Genomic DNA, 16952 nt, shown 5'->3' on the forward strand with positions numbered 1-16952 from the left:
AGTCAGATATACCTGAAATATGTTTTAGTAAAGTAGTTTGGTAACACTTTATTTTACAGTGTCCTTATTACATGTAGTCACTGTAGTAACGACTATAAATTATGCATAATTACATGCGATTAAGCAAAACCCTAATCCTACCCTAACCCTATAGAAAATACATGTTGTTAATTAAAATTACTCATTTACAACTATAATTACACTGTAATAAAGACACCTTTAAATAAAGTGTAACAGTAGTGTGCTGATGTGTTTTTGAAACAATCCTCACGTCCACATCTGACAGTTATACTTATAGGCATAAACAAGTGAAACTTTTGCTTGGCATAAATGTCTTCATATTAACAGAAAACGCCTTCCAACAGAACTAGGCACACGACACTTCAGCGCCTATTAAATATGACCATTTCTGTAAGTTATGAGTTTGGAATGAAGAATCGACTGATGACATGAGGTCAACTGATGTAGTCACATGTTGCTTTGTGTGAGAAACAGACCCACTTTCACGTCTTTATTCCCCCCTCCGCCAAAGGGAAACTTTGGAAAATGTTCAGTTTTGGACAAGGTTTGTTTGTGCACTGAATGTGCTGCACCAGTTCAAAGAAGAGGAATGAACATTTATTCTTCTTTACACGTGTGTGTATATCTGTATTATTATATATTCAAGTGTACATGGATTTGCTATGGTATGGAAGCTTGTTTCCATCACAGAATAAAACATTTTAAAAGATAATTGTGACTTTATTTTTCTGAATTGCGAGATATAAAAAATCAGAATTGCGTGATATGTCGCAATTGCGTGTTATAAAGAGTTTAAATTTCGCAATTCCGACTTTATAACTCGCAATTGCGAGTTATAGTCAGAATTGCGAGATAGAAACATGCAATTGTGAGAAAAAAAGTCAGAATTGTGAGATAAAAAGTCGCAATTTTTTTTTGCAAAATATTTTGTTTTTGTTTTTCTGTTATTTGTGGCAGAAGCCAACTTCCATAATATGGGGCAAAGAGTGCATTCAGCAGAAAAGTTTGCATTAGCACAGAAATGAAGTGAACATGTATTTGCATGCATTTGAGAGCTGTAGCGGAGGTTTTCAGGCAGTTACTTGATACTTTAGATCTTGACAGACATGGTCACTATCACAGTTTACCTGTTTCTCCATGATTCATGATTTACACTGTACGTGTTGGCTGGATTATTTCTTAAGGCAACCTACTGTTAATTATTGAAAATATTATATGTAATAACCAGGGAAATTAAAACCAACATGACAGATAAAAACAGATCAAAGTGAGGGATAATGATAATATTTGAACAGATTTATATAAGAGAACTGTGTAAATATTCTTCAAAAATTCCATTTTTATGTTCCACGGGGGAGCTATACCTTTAATGAAGAAGTGATTGCTTAAATCTGTACAATTCAATTTAAATACAAAGCGTTGCTTCTCCAAAAAATACAGCCTTTTAACATTTTTATCTAACGCTAAAGTTATGCATAATGATAATCGCTCATCCAGTCACTCAGATATCGGTTTGCAGTCCATGATCACATGTGAGTTCAGATCCGTCTTCACTAGCCAGCAGCTTTGGAGCCTCTCTTTCTGAACTTGACCACCATCACGGTGATGTTGTCCGGACAGCCGCGGTAGAAGGACTGCAGGACGATGCTCTTCGCACCGAAGTGCGGCTCATCCAGACGCTCTTTGATGAAGTGCACGGCTTCCTCGCTGCTGAAGGCGTCCCAGAGTCCATCTGAGGCCAGAATCATGAACTTAGGCTGTAGTTTGTCCAGGTCAAAGTTCAGCACATCAGGGTCCGGGATCAGCACCTTCAGCTTCTTTAGCGGATAGTCGCCAAGTGAACGGGACATGGCAAGAACGCCTTGCACACGCCAGGAGCCGTTGAAACTGATGAAGCCACCTAAATCAGAGAAGCTGATTACTGCTGGATTAAAGCAGGCCAGTCATTCAATAAGATAATTCAAGGTGTTTCAAAAAAGAACATTTTGTTTTGTTTTGTAGGAAGTCGAGACACTATGCATTTCAGACGCAAACACAATGACAGTTCTGCTAATAAATCTATAACAGTTGCAGAACATATTTAACTCTTTCCCTGCCATTGACGGAATTTTCCAGCTTTCAGTGTTTCCACTGTTATGCGGTAGGGGGCGCTATTACACATCTTTTGAAAGAGTACAGCATCTCCTGATCACAACACAGGAGAAGAAGAAGCAGAAACAAGCAATACCATATGTAATCATATGCATATGTAAAATAACACGATCATCAACAATAAACAGCATATAAATCAAAACTAATGTTACTGAATGAAATGTCGACCCAGGACGAGCTACAGGACTGAAGCTTTGAAGGTGTTGATGGCCTCGGTCTACTCCATCTGTGTTTTCATCATCGCTCTGAATCTGATCCAGATGTAGTCTTTGACAAAAACATGATTTTCTCAGCTTTTTGCTCAAAATGTATTTTTTTTATGAAACTTATTCAAGTGTTGATAATAAAAGTCATGAAGCTCTGTTCTTTCTTTTGCTATATTGCATGTTCAGATATTCATTCAACAAAATATTCTGAGGGCCATGAAACGTTTGTGAAAATCAGAAATGCTGGCGGTGACAGGCAACGTCTTTAGAAAACGCTGGCGAGGAAAGAGTTAAGCTGCAATTTAATGTCAGCTTCAGAGATGTTTGGCAGAATGTCATGAAGCCAAATTTAACACCTAAATTAAAAAAATTGTCATTTGTTTCATGTCAGAACCAGAAATGGTGATTGTATTTTCCTCCCTATTGTGATGTACATTAGAGTGAAACTGCTTCAGGAAAAGTAAAAAGAAAACATGTAGGGCGGGGCTTGATTGACACAATCTCATGTGATTGAAAGGTTGATGGAGGGGAGGGATGACTGTGCACATCATGAGAGAAAAAAAATTATAAGGGGGAGGAGACTGAAATATTTCATAAAAAAATAAGAATGATCCATTTTGATTGCATAGTGACTTTAACAGAAAAAGTTATTTTAGGACCATTAAGATGTTTTTCATTACAACATTATTTTTTTTGTTGACAGTTATTCACTTTTTGGGCCACCTTGATAGCCACCTTGTATGTATGTAGCAGGTCTCCTCTCACTTTGAGAGTTGTTGAAATGAGACTATAGCTCTGAACTTCAGACAGATGATGTTCATCTCAATATCTGACTTAGGCATGTATACGAGGAAGTTTTTATAGGTGGTCTGCTTGAAGCATCCTCGCCTTGAGCCCCTCAGTATCTGAGTGTAGGTTCTTTAGAGCTAGAGCCCATTAGTTCATCTTCTGTAATGTCTAGTTTCCCTGGTACTGGCCTCCTCTTATTACAAGAGTCGTCTAGCCTAGGCCCACCTTTGCACTATTCAGCTAGGCCTTAAGTTGGTTTTCCTCTAGGCTCCTTGAATTAAATCTCAAGTCACAAGGCTGAATGTAGTTGGCCCCATAGTTGAGGCCTCCATTTCCCACGGGCTTAGCAGTGAAACAAGGAAACTAGTCTTTTAATACAAGATAAATAGGCCTCGACCCAGAATTTTTCTTTTTTTTCCTCAGGGTCATGCTGATAGTACTCCCCTTGTTAGGGTCATTGTTAGAGTGCTTTGCTACCCATAGCTCTAGTTTATTCAGCCTTCACCACTGGGTCTGAGGTAGAGACACATCAAGTACTCCCTCCCATTTGGGTCGGTTTTGAGTACACCCCCTTACAGCCTAAGCATTGCCATGGGCTGATGCTCTTGATATTCGAAGCTGTAGGCCTTTCATTAGGCCTCCTTGATAGTCCTGTAGCGTAAGATTGTACTCCCCTTTACTTCTGCTTAGTTCACTGCCTGTTGGCGATGTAAACTAAGTATAACCAGGCCCACAGAAATGTCTGTGAGAGCACCTAAAACGTCTGAGGCAGGCTCTGCTAACAAGTATCGCTATCAAGTAGGTAGGCCTTCAGGTCAGCCTCCCTGGTGGCATGTGGGGTTGACTTTATGTTCCCCTCAGAAAGTGACTGGACGAGACTCCTTTCGGACCCCCTGTCCATATTCCCTTAAAGGAACCCCTTCCATGGAAGCTGTTGGTACCAAGCCTTTGAGCGGCCTTGGTTGGCCTTCAGTGTTTCGGAGTCCTCTTTAAGGCTCATAGCTTGGGCAGTGGCTGTAGGGAAGCCTGCATGTGACCCGAAGGGGGAGTGTTTTGGCATTTTCAGTGAAACTGACGTTTTTTGTCACAGCCATTATTTGACATGCACTCCCCTCAGCATGATATATCATTCCCCAAAGCATCATCTACCCAGTGCGAGTTCCCTTTCGAAAGGGAACATCTCAGGTTACGACTGTAACCTATGTGACATGCCTGCTGAACAGTCCCCTCAGACGATAAGTGGATGACATGTTCTCTAGGCACCCTTTTTATACTTCCGGGTCACACAAGTAGTGACGTCATAGGCTGTCGCCGGTCAATAACGATTGCCGTGATTGGATAAGCTTTCAGACACCAGTTCACTCGGAGGCGTTCCCCATAGCATCATCGACACAGTGCGAGTTTCCTTTCAAAAAGGGAACCCTTTTTCTGTTCTGCCCTGCTGCAAATGAGATGTATAACCAGTGTAATGGAAAATTTTGATTTTAATTGATTTTCATTTATTTTCAGTAAGACATTGAAATGACCCTTGCTGGACTGTACGTAGTCTGCCAACATATGACTAATGTGTGTGTGTTTTTAAACACTGGGAAACAGGTGAGACGTCAGGAGGAGGCAGATTGAAAAGGGGCCTCTGACCCCTAGTGGTCATCCGTCCAATTTAGAACTTGTGAGTTTGTAAGAATTAACTCAGCAGGATTAGATGACTAGCAGAGAAAACCTTCCCTTGTTTAGATAAGAGCCTGTGAGCAGGAGACCTTGAGACAAAGGTATAAAACCTGCTCTGCCCTCCCTCCCGTCGTCACACTTGTTTCACAGACTGTACTTGTGACTTCTGTGTGGCAACTGGGCCTTCTTGCAAGAATAAATACTTTTAAAAGACAATTTGATTCAGAAATGTCTCTTACGCAGTGATGATTGTTTAATGATTTTTTTGCCACAACACCAGACAGCAGCTTCTGGCAGCATTTCTGAGGAATCTGAGCCCATTCCTCATGAGCAATAGCCTCCAGTTCAGTAATATTCTTAGGTTTACGTCCTGCAACTCCCTTCTTCAAATCCCACCAGAGATTTTCTATGGGGTTCAAGTCAGGTGACTGTGATGCCACTGTAGACTCTTCCATGACTTCTTCTGCAACCAAGCCTTGGTGAAATTTGAGGTATACTTGGAATCACTGTCCTGTTGGAAGGTCCAAGCTTAAGCTTCCTCACTGATGGCATGACGTTTTTCTTCTAGGATTTCCTGATACTTCAATGAATCCATCTTGCCTTTCCAGTGCCAGAGGATGCAAACGTGACACTCAACAAACCTAGCCAGTTCAGATATTTCACGTGTTCTATCTCAAGCACACCTGGTGCACCTAATGAAGCCCTTGATTAGTGAGACAACACCTGTTTTGCAGATTTGTGCTGTTGTGAGGGATTATATTCAGGCGGTTGAATAATTTTGAGACTGCAGAAGTCATTAAAAGTTGCATTTTCAGTTGAATTTGGGGAAACATTTTAAAAGTGAATTTTGCATAATAGATCACCTTTAAATCAGTGTAAAGGAAGTATAACTGCTACCCTAATGTATAAATACTTTACAATTATCACATTACAGTAATGAACTTTTTGGGGTAAATTTTTTTTAATTGACAGGACATCAATGTGACGATGCAAAAAACAATCCTAAACATAATTTAATATCTATACATGCATGACTGCAGTGGGCTGCTACTCACCTGCTTTCTTGATTCTCTTTCGCTCTTTGACCTGGTAGGGTTTGTGGTCATGTGACAGCGGGACGGCATTACCGTCTTTATCGCACAGCACTGCCCTGGAATCGCCAACATTAGCTACAGTCAAGTCCTTCTCAGACAGCAGAGCCACCAGACACGTGGTACCTGAGCGAGACACAAACCGGATGCGAGTGAGGCTCTGGGCTGAACTTACCCGTTTACAAGACTGAAAAACTTCATAAAAGAGAACTCTGAGCCAGTTATCAATGGAAACCCAGGCCGGTTTCATGCGTGTCTGGTATTATTCTCAGTGCCGGTCAGCATGCATGTGTCATGCATGTATTTCAGCGTGTAGGTGGTGTTGCCAGAAGCGGATTCTCCAATCCTCTAAAGTGGAGCGGCATCATCTGGGATCTCTACTATAAAAGCACCAATGGCATTAATGGTCTCTCTCTCTCTCTCTCTGTTAGTCTGGTCTTGTTTGCCTCATGCGAGATCCTTCACCAATCCAGCTCTTGGGACGATTTACAGTTGAACTTCGTATTTTCGTTAGCCTTCTACCTGTATTGTAATTATTATTATTTTGTCCTTACAAAATAATGCAAAATAATGCAACAATATTTATCGTGGATAGTGACAGAATGTATTGTGTAGTTCACCCAAAATAAATATTTCTGTTAAGAAAAAAAGTTTTCAGAGTTTTAATGTCAGTACTACATTAAACTACTATATATAATGCATTATACTCAAATAAGAAATGAGAAACACCCACTAATTCATCCAGTAATTAAACAAGTGAAGTATTTATAAGAGAGTGACTGAATCATTCATTTAACCAATTAAAAAAAAAATCAAATTAATTATTTTTTAAACAGACTGCAGCAATGAACATTTTGTCAGAACCTCTAGTAAATCACATGATAGTTTGTTCAGTAGTATATTCAGAATCTACTGAATATGTGTTTCAAAGCAGCACAGAGTATGAGACGACACGACAGGGCACAATGACCTCATCACATGTCATGTTTGATTCTCAGGTCGAAGGTCAAATTGTCGTTGACTTGCACTTAGTATATCGTGATTCTGAGCCATCCATTGGACTGTGAGCTCTCACCTGCTTCATCATAGGAAGCCGACAGTTTCTCCAGCATCTCTTTGTCCATGTTGAGGATCTGCTGCCTGAGGACGGACTGAGGAGTACGAGCGCTGTTTTCTTTCTGAAGCTGCTGGCGCAACATGACGGGAAGACGAGACTTGGCGTACTCTGCAGCTGCCTGAGAGACAAACACAGATGACATTTCTCATTCTTGAGCAATACGTCAGGGGATTCACATCAATTCAGGAACACACTCTTCTGCCCATGACTGTGGTCATTTAGTGTTCATCATACAGTGCATCCGGAAAGTATTCGGAAAGTACAGCGCTTCACTTTTTCCACATTTTGTTATGTCACAGCCTTATTCCAAAATGGATTAAATGAAGTAATTTCCTCAACATTCTACAAACAATACCCCATAATGACAACGTGAAAGAAGTTTGTTTGAAATCTTTGCAAATTTATTAAAAATGAAAGACAAAAAAAAAAAAAAAAAATACATAAATACACACGTACATAAGTATTCACAGCCTTTGCCATGACACTCAAAATGGAGCTCAGGTGCAATCCTGTTTCCACTGATCATCCTTGAGATGTTTCTACAACTGGATTGTAGTCCACCTGTGGTAAACTCAGTTGATTGGACATGATTTGGAAAGGCACACACTCGTCTATATAAGGTCCCGCATTTAACAGTGCATGTCAGAACACAAACCAAGCCATGAAGTCCAAGGAATTATCTTTAGACTGCCGAGACAGGATTGTATTGAGGCACAGATCTGGGGAAGGGTACAAAAACATTTCTGCAGCATTGAAGCGATGGCAAAATGAGGCTTCCTGAACCACTGAGACCTCGCAGCCAAAGGGTCATTACTTGAAGCTTCCTTCAGCATTGCTCACTAGTGACGCCTAGCTACTGTGCAAAGAAATAGCAGACAAATGAATTCATTCTGAACCTAATTTCCATGTCTGTAACCTTTCATTTGCAATAATAAAAAGACCTGAGCAGACATTTGTCCATTACCTGTGTATAATATAAAATATGTATCTTTCTCCGTATGCATTAAAAACTCATGCGCTCATTTGAGGCAGATATCCAATAAGAAGAAATGAGCATAAGATGGAAAGACATTTACTTAATAAATCCCTCGATGCGCAATGAAACAATCAGCAATCAGAAGAAGATCGTGCAGGTGTTTGAATGGAGATCACAGTCTTTTAAAGAGTAATCGTGCATCTCTAGTGTCTTCTCTCTCTCTCAGCATAAGAGCAGCGCGAGGGCTTTCAGGTGAGGGCGATGATGACTCAACTCTGAACTATTCCCTTAAATGTTTCCCAACCCAGCACTTCAACTCCCTTCACATGTTATTGATCTTGATCAAAGGATGTCCATCCTCTCTGAACTGAAAATATTCTGCTCATATGATTGTATTTATGAGATCCATCTAAGACGCGCTGGAGTAATTCCTGCTGCCTTTCCTTTTAATTCATTTCCTAAGTAATTTCCGTTCACCAGCTACATTTACATGCACCACTTTTGTTTCAATCGGACTGAATCTGAACGTAATGTTTACATGAACGCTAAACGTGATCGGGTTGATGTGTGCGTTTATATGTCACAACCTTCGGATCGAGCTCATTCGGATTGATTAAGGTGTTTACATGAAGGCTTTTCAGTCCGATTGAGCCGTAAATCTGAATAATACTAATGGATTATTTGGTTGCATGTCACTGCCACTGTCTGACAGTCCGACTGAAAACTGACAGAATTTTTTGTAAATCTCAACTGTAATCAGAAGCACACACACACACACACACACACACACACACACACACACACACACACACATTGACTACTGCACAAATCACTACAGGCAAGATCTTCCTGTGCTGGAAAAAGCTTAACTAATCTCCTCTGATCTGAGTTATCACCAGTTAGCACAACACTTAGCTTGCACACGCACGTTTAACTTAAATTAGCACAAGTTAATTCTTTTTCATTTTACGTTTAATTTTACAGTCTGTTGGAAAAAAGTTTCCGTCGATGGATGAAATTCAGCTGTGCATCACCTTTCCATTAGACGGCGGCGTCCAAACATGTGCTCAGCAGAACAGATCTTCCTCTTCAGGGAAACACAGATGTGTGGAGGGAAAATAAGACAGAATAACAGTGCATGTCCTTAATTCGAGAAGTCCAGAGTAAACGAGAGCCTCAGTGTTGTACACTACACATACTCAAGCATGTGTGATGCGTGTGTGGGCAAGCAAAAGGTGCTCGCCTATAACTTGACATACTTACAACCTGAAAACTTTAACCTAGAGCAACAACTCTCATACTTCGCTGGCTTTGTATGCGATCCCTGTAGAGGTTCAACAGTGAATCTGACTCACTCAAAGTACCCATGGGTTATCCACAATAAAATGTGGTCTGTTCTTCATTTAAATCACAATCACAGATACATATGTGAAGCATGCCTCAATCCCAAAAGCATTCACAGGACCTTAACACATTACAGAGCTGGAACAGGCTACAAAAGCACTTCCAGAGACCTGGTGTTCATGAATCCACAGTATTTATAGGTTAAGGAGATTCTGGAGTCTCTCCGTAGGCGCATCATACTGAGATCACTATAGGAGCACAACACACAATCCTGAAACGGATGAGGAAGAACACAAGAATAACAGCAAAACACCTCCAGAAGACTATGAAAGTCTTTGTTCATGCATCAACTATCATGAAAACACTGAACCAGAATGGCGTTCACGAAAGGACAACAGGCAGGAAAACACTGCCGACAAAAATATATTGAGGCATCAGGCATATCAGCTGATTTCCCAAAAAGCAGAAACACAGATATTCTCAAATGCAATGACAGTACAGGTATCAACAAGCACCAAGAATTTGAGTATTGGTATCACACTTGCTCTGGAAGAAAGTGGTATAGGAAAACATCCCCAATAGCACTGGTAAACTATGCAACAGCATGTGAAAAACACTCTGGCAATGGCTTACTACTGTCACACCAATATACCATGCAACACTTTCACATACACACACATTTGCCCACACATCAATCAAAGGCTCACACACAAACACTCACACTCACACAAACATGCATGCACACACACACACACACACACACACACACACACACACACACACACACACACACACACACACACACACATATAGACACACAAACTCACACACACTGTTCACAAAAATGCTCACACATGCTCAAACACTCACTAGAGATGTGTGACGGTTCTCGGTTAAAAAAACGAGCCATGCCTAAATATAATCTCACCTCTCTTTTTCTTTTTTGCAAGTTATGCTTCTCTTGAAGCTGGATCAGTTTTAATGCTCTCCCTGTGCTTCTCAGTCCCACTCTATATTAAGTGTCTTTAACTACCATGTACTAACATTTCAATGAATCATTTGATTCAATGCACAATGTACATACATGTTTTACATAGAACTTGTATTTTCTAAAATATCCTGCATTTCTGTGATTACATCTATAATGACAGTGTTGCCCTTCCCTTTAAATCACTCATCCCACCAAACCTGTCCAAACCTTTACCAGTCTCCACCTCAGTGTTTTACACTACAACATCAACAAGTACACCGTACCTAACATTTTATTTTACGTGAGTACATAGTAGTTAAAGACACCTAATATAAAGTGTGACCTATTTTCCTTTACTTGATATGATAGTGGCATCTAAAATCATTGAAAAAATTATCATGAACATAATTGAAACATCTTTAACTTAAAACTAATATTTTACAATAAATACATAATCTTAGCTTAAATTAATTTTTTTTATCTTAAATAATATTATTTTTGCCATGGGTGCTTTGCTTTGGTGTGCATAAATGTATGAATTATGTGGGGAAAAAAATATTTTAACCTAAATTTACCTTTTGTGGTAATCACCCTTCAATCTGATGGTTTACTTAGCTGGATATAGAAGATGATAAGAAAATAAACACGTTAAACAAGATAAAGGACGTACGCTTAATTTTACGATAAGTAAGCAATTACAATTTTTAGCTACTGACAGCCCTAAAAATAATATTTGTTATTTGAATATACTGAAAATTGATTCAAACTAAAAGCTTGTATTATTATTATTTCAACTGCGTCCATTGCAAATCCTGCCATTTCTACTTGATTTTCAGCCTGAGCTTTTCCGGGTCAGTCCGTCTAGTTGTATCGTGTAAATGCGTATCGGATTTGAAAAAGATGTAAGCTGGTCGTCAAAAAAAATCAGATACTCAACACATGGGAATTGGGCATCAAGATCTGCAGTGTAAATGCGGCCCAAATGCTCTCACACACACACACACACTTACTCGCCCATATCATTCTCCTCCAGACGCTCGCCCACACCTCACACATGCTCATCTAAACACATACACTCTTCACACGTAAACACACACACATTCATAATGGGGAACACATAAGCATAATGTGCTTATAATGGGGGAAGGGTTAGGCTCCATAAACTGTAACAATTAGGCAGAATGAGTACCTTCATCATAGGGGCGGGCGATATGGCAAAAATATCATATCACAATTTTTTTTCTGGAAAATCACGATTCACGATTCTTTTTCATGTTTGTTTTACTATTTTGAAGGTGACTGAGCATCACAGCCAAATATTTCTTCAAAAGCAGATCATGGAGACATTTAATCGTCCACGATCAAAAATCGTGATATCACACACCCCTACTTCATCAGCTCATCTGCACCTTCAGTAACGCCACATACACTCACACAAAACGTCTCCAGTTTCTATCATAACCTCGGTTCCCTGAGAGGCGGGAACGAGACATTGCGCCAGCTATGACGCTGTGGAAACTCCTCCCTTCTCCACTTTTGTTTAAATCTTATAGGCTAACGCCAGCTGGGAACAGCTGGCCAATTGTCGCGAAGTATGCAAATACTGACAGGCTCACAAGCAGTATAAAATGCATGGGTGCGACAATTACGGCGGCTAACGCAATGTCTCGTTCTGCCCTTTCAGGGAACCGAAGTTACAAAAGTAACCGGAGACGTTCGCTTTCGAGAGCGGTAACTTCAACATTGCATCAGCTATGACGCTGTGGGAACTGTATTAAATCCCGCCGTGAGAGTAGTGAAGAGTAAAGATAAGCCCGGAGAAAACGGGGCCAAGCTACACCAGCTACAGAAGAGACAGACAGTCATCCAATAGCCACGCCGCTAGGAGTGCTCACATCTGTTAGGTGGAACTAGACCAATGAAACATCAGCTCCAACCCCATCAAACTCAACATATTCAACACAATGAAAGCGAAGGGCGCACTGAAACCAGGGCACACACAGCACAATAAGCTCTCAATGCATGAAAGTATTTCACAGTGTCAACAGCGGTAGCAGTAACAACTGTGTTAACACTAGCAGCAGGACCCAACGTAAGTGAGGAACAAAGTATACGCTTTGAGCATCAGTGTCACGCGAGGCAGACGGCTCAGTAGATAAAGCGGGCAGAGAAACAACCTGTGCTTTGAACGGTGTAGTGACTTAGGCACATAACCCCATCTCGGCCGGAGAGTAACACTGCAGTCGCCAGGTCCGAAACAGATAATATCACCATCAACGAGAGCGTGTGTGAGTCCCCAATGCGCTTAGCTGAAGCAAGGGCAAGGAGCAGAGCCCTTTTCAGGGAGAGCTCCTTAACAGCAATCAAAGCTAAGGGCTCGAAAGGCGGTAGAGAGAGAGCCCTCAAAACTAAAGCTAGATCCAACGGCGGCACTGAGGGCGGCCGTGAAGGACATAATCTCCTCGCTCCCCTGAGAAATCTGACCACCAGAGCACCATTTAGCAATCGTTTCAATTCAGTATCACGTCAGCTTGACGCTGCGGGAACAGAATCAGTCCCGCCATACGAGAGGTTAGGATCAGGCCGAAGATACCGGGCTAAGGCTACACCAATCATAGAGTAGAACAACAGCCAATAGCGTTGTTCCTCTAGGAGTGCTCACAGCTGATAGGCAGGGCCAGACCAATGAGCTGCTCAGCTCAAGTACACCAGAATTTGCATATCAGCTAGAATGTTCGGCTGTACTGAATAATACAGGGCAGCACAACAGCAGTAATCTCATCAGTATGTATATAAGCACAGCGTCATCAGCTGAAGTGGCAACAACTGTGAACAGACGTAGTCAGATCAGAATAGCCAGTTTCGCTTACCTGGCCCATGAAGAGGCGATAGACCTCGACGAGTGAGCTCACACGTTAAGGAGGGGTCTTTCCTCCTGAACGCGCGCTTGTGAAGTGCTCGGTTGATGGGTCTCGGGTCCAGAATCGGATGGAGTCCTCCATCCCTCTTGGGCACCCTGAAATAGCGTCTGTAAAACCGCTCTCCTGTCTGAGGCTGTGCACTTCCTGTCTCAGAATGGGGCGTTTGAGGCAAAGTCAGTGACGGACCCATGCCTGAAGCGGGGTGGTCTGCGTCTGAACTGAAGAGAATACCTGTGTTGAATTATCCCCAGCAGCCAAGGTGAAACGGCCAGAATAGCCCTCCACGTGTCTAGATAATGACACAGCGGTCACATAAATTCTATGGCCGTTGTCGCCAGTGGCGATGTGTGTAGACTGGAGCCCTGCGCCAGCGAGGGTAAACGAGCGGTGTTGTGCACGGCGGGGGAATATTGGCACTCTCGTGCCCTCGGGAGGCCAATATAGGTATGGACTGCGACTGAGCAGCGCTAGTGACAAAGTGTTGAGTGTATGAGGAGGAAAAAGCTCTTTTTGTGAAGGGATATGTGTTTTTATTGTGGAACTCACACAAACAGACACAGCATTCAAACAAACATTACAATTGTCGCCTGCAGGAACAGAGGGGACATGATGCAGAACACGGCGCTTGGGGGCAGGGCCTACAGCGTACTTTCTCCTCCTCTTGGACGGACCGTCAGGACAAAGGCTTGGTAGCCGCGGACGGCACGCTAGCGCGGCGCGGGCTTCTCCTCGGTCCTTGATGCTTATTTCCAGGTCCCGTCCACTGTCTGCAGCGAACATCCGGCTCGGGGCGGGGGACGCGGCGGGCTGTCTGGCCGGTCTCTGGGCGGGGCGAGGTGCCGACAAAGAGCGAAACCTCAATGAGGGCTGGGAACGAGTGACGGGTCATCACGTAACTCATAGCCTTCAAAGAAACTCTCCGTGACTGACTCCACGGCATCGCCAAAGAAGCCGGAGGGAGTGATTGGAGCATTAAGGAGCGTCTTGCGGTCCGCATCCTTCAGCTAGTGTTAACCACAGGTGCCTGTTAAATATGACCATGAAGCCCATGGAGCGGCCAATGGCCTGTGCGAAGCGCTTAGTAGCCATGAGTGTGAAGTCTGTTGCCGCAGGCAGGTCTTTTACGACGTCCACATCCACGATGCCGCCATCCAGGGACTGCAGAAGCTTTGCCCGAAACACCTGCAGTACAGCCATGGAATGCCAAGTGGATGCCTCCTCGAAGCAGCCTGGTTTCGGTGGCCCGACTGGAGATATCAGGAATCCAGCTTACTCTTGGTAGGCTCATCTGGAGCATTCCATGTCAAGTCCAGTTTCTTGACGGCCTTGCTGTCAAGCTCGCATCCGCAAAAAAGACCAGTGAACGTTGCGACGGCAGAGGGCGACGGCCCCAGGCGTATTTCTCTCGTAATATCTCTTGCGGATTCCTCTCGGATTTCATTAAAAATATCTTAATTAGTGTTCTGAAGATGAACGAATGCCTTATGGGTTTGGAACGACATGAGGGTAAATAATTAATGTTTTTTTTTATTAATTAATTAATTTTTATTTTAGGTTGAACAGACCCTTTAATTAAATTTTCCAATAAACACAGAGTATTCAGCAACAAAGCTGTCGTTGAATCCATTAAAATCAAATTTGGCAAAAGTCATAGTACATTAGTGATGATTACTGAATTAATGATTCAATTCATAATTTACTAATGATTAGTAAATTATAATATCATAAGACGCTACTGAATGAGACATTTGCATGTAACAAGCTGCTTCAAAGGCTATGATATTTTCTTGGACACCCAAAAAAAAAAAAAAAACATACTGTGTAGTTTGTAGTTGTGATTGTAGTTACCACTTACAAAAACCAAAATGTCACTAGAAAGAAAGATAAATATGCATGCATGCACACACACACACAGACACACACACAGACACACACACACACAGATGCATGCACAGACAGACAGGCACACAAATGCATGCACACACACAGAGAGAGATGCATGCACAGACAGACAGAAAGATGTATGCGCGCACGCACACACACACAGAGAGAGAGAGAGAGAGAGAGAGAGAGAGAGAGAGAGACATGCATGCACACACAGAGATGCATGCGCACAAACACACACACACACACACACAGAGAGAGAGAGAGAGAGAGAGAGAGAGAGAGAGAGAGAGGGAGAGAGAGAGAGAGAGAGAGAGAGATGCACACCCACACATACAGATGCATGTACACACACACCCACACACAAAAAGATGCATGCACACAGACACACACACACACACAGAGAGAGATGTTTACCTTTCCCCCATGCCCGTCGAAGATGCCGAAGATGTCCGGATGGCTGTTGTTGAGTGTGTCCGTGAGGATGAGGAACCGGTCCTCCATGTGATCTCTCCTGCCCTGGATCGAGTACACCGCGGCAGAGCTGCTCCTGAACTGCCATGTCCTGGAGAAGGAGATCTGCTCCTCCAGCATCATCTCCCTCACCCTGCCCTTCATCATGTTCATCTGCTCCTCCAGCATCATCTCCCTCATCCTGCCCTTCATCAGGTGCACCGCGTCTCTGCTGGACCGCACGATGGTCTTCACCTCCTCCGTGTGGAAGAAGAAGAAGCTCCAGAGAGCCAGAGACACACACAGCAGGAGCAGGAGGAGGAGAGACTCGGGCCGCAGCAGCAGAGAGCGCATGATCCGGGCCAGCAGAGACAGCACACTCATGCTCTCTCACACACACACACTCACACTAATGCACATCAGAGGCTCATGCTCTCCTCCTCCGCCAAGCATGCGCGCACACATACACACACACTCACTCAACTAATGCACATCAGACACTCATGCTCTCCTCTGGCACACACTCACTCTGCGCTAATGACAGCAGAACGACTGCACACATCAAACATCTGTTAATCTTAAGACTTTCCCTTCGAAAAAATAATACACAGATGCAACGCTCCTTCCTTTGAAAATGGTAAATAAATGGCGTGTTAGTCCTCTGGCTCTGTGCAGGTGTTCTGCGTACTGTGTGCTCGCAGCTCGGTGCTCGTGTGTGTTTCACAACCAGATGCCAGACAGACAGACAGACAGACAGACAGGCCTTCGTCGTCAGTACTACTGCTGATTGTTGTACGTGAGACAGACACACGACGATGATCAGTTTCACCAATGTTTATTTTTAATTCTGCTACAGCAACTCTTACAAAATACACTAAACCAAACCAACTGCCTGTCAAAATAAAAGTCAGAACTTTGTGCTAGAATAGTTGTCAAAGTTTACCTGGTGGTAAAATTGCCATGTGAGAAAAAATGGATTGTATATTACTTCATCTCTATTATTATTCACCTACCTACCAAATAAATAGGCTAAATGAACAAAATATTAATTTGATTTGTAATTATTTAACTATGTGAGAAATGGGTGCAAATAAGAGATAAATGAAAGAACTATTTAGGAAATCACTAACCTTTTTACATTTGGTTTATGTGTCTTGAGTGATGATTCATGCAAATATGTTGATCCTCTCCTAACAAGTCCACATGTTAATGTTTGGGTAGATTAGATGGTAATCAGTTCTCATAATGTTGGATGCAGGAGAAATGAGCAGGAATTAAGAGCAGGGCTGCATATTTCCAAAGCATCGTAAGCCTAAGTTGATCAATGCTTTTGGGAAACGCAGCCTTGAGTGACTTTGACA

The 16952-nt window shown here is 42.5% G+C and overlaps 1 protein-coding gene across 1 annotated transcript; it reads right to left on the reverse strand.

Moving 5' to 3' along the window:
• Positions 1–1191: 1191 nt before the first annotated feature.
• On the reverse strand, positions 1192–16110 carry ppm1lb (protein phosphatase, Mg2+/Mn2+ dependent, 1Lb). Its single transcript, XM_081370349.1, has 4 exons — positions 15556–16110; positions 7002–7161; positions 5891–6052; positions 1192–1921 (listed from the first exon to the last, which is right to left on the reverse strand). Exons 1-4 carry the CDS (start codon positions 15973–15975, stop codon positions 1575–1577), a joined length of 1089 nt encoding a protein of 362 aa, XP_081226475.1. The 5' UTR covers positions 15976–16110; the 3' UTR covers positions 1192–1574.
• Positions 16111–16952: the final 842 nt, after the last annotated feature.

Source organism: Scardinius erythrophthalmus (genome assembly GCF_964197995.2).
Source record: "Scardinius erythrophthalmus genome assembly, chromosome: 7".
NCBI classification, from domain to species: domain Eukaryota; kingdom Metazoa; phylum Chordata; class Actinopteri; order Cypriniformes; family Leuciscidae; genus Scardinius; species Scardinius erythrophthalmus.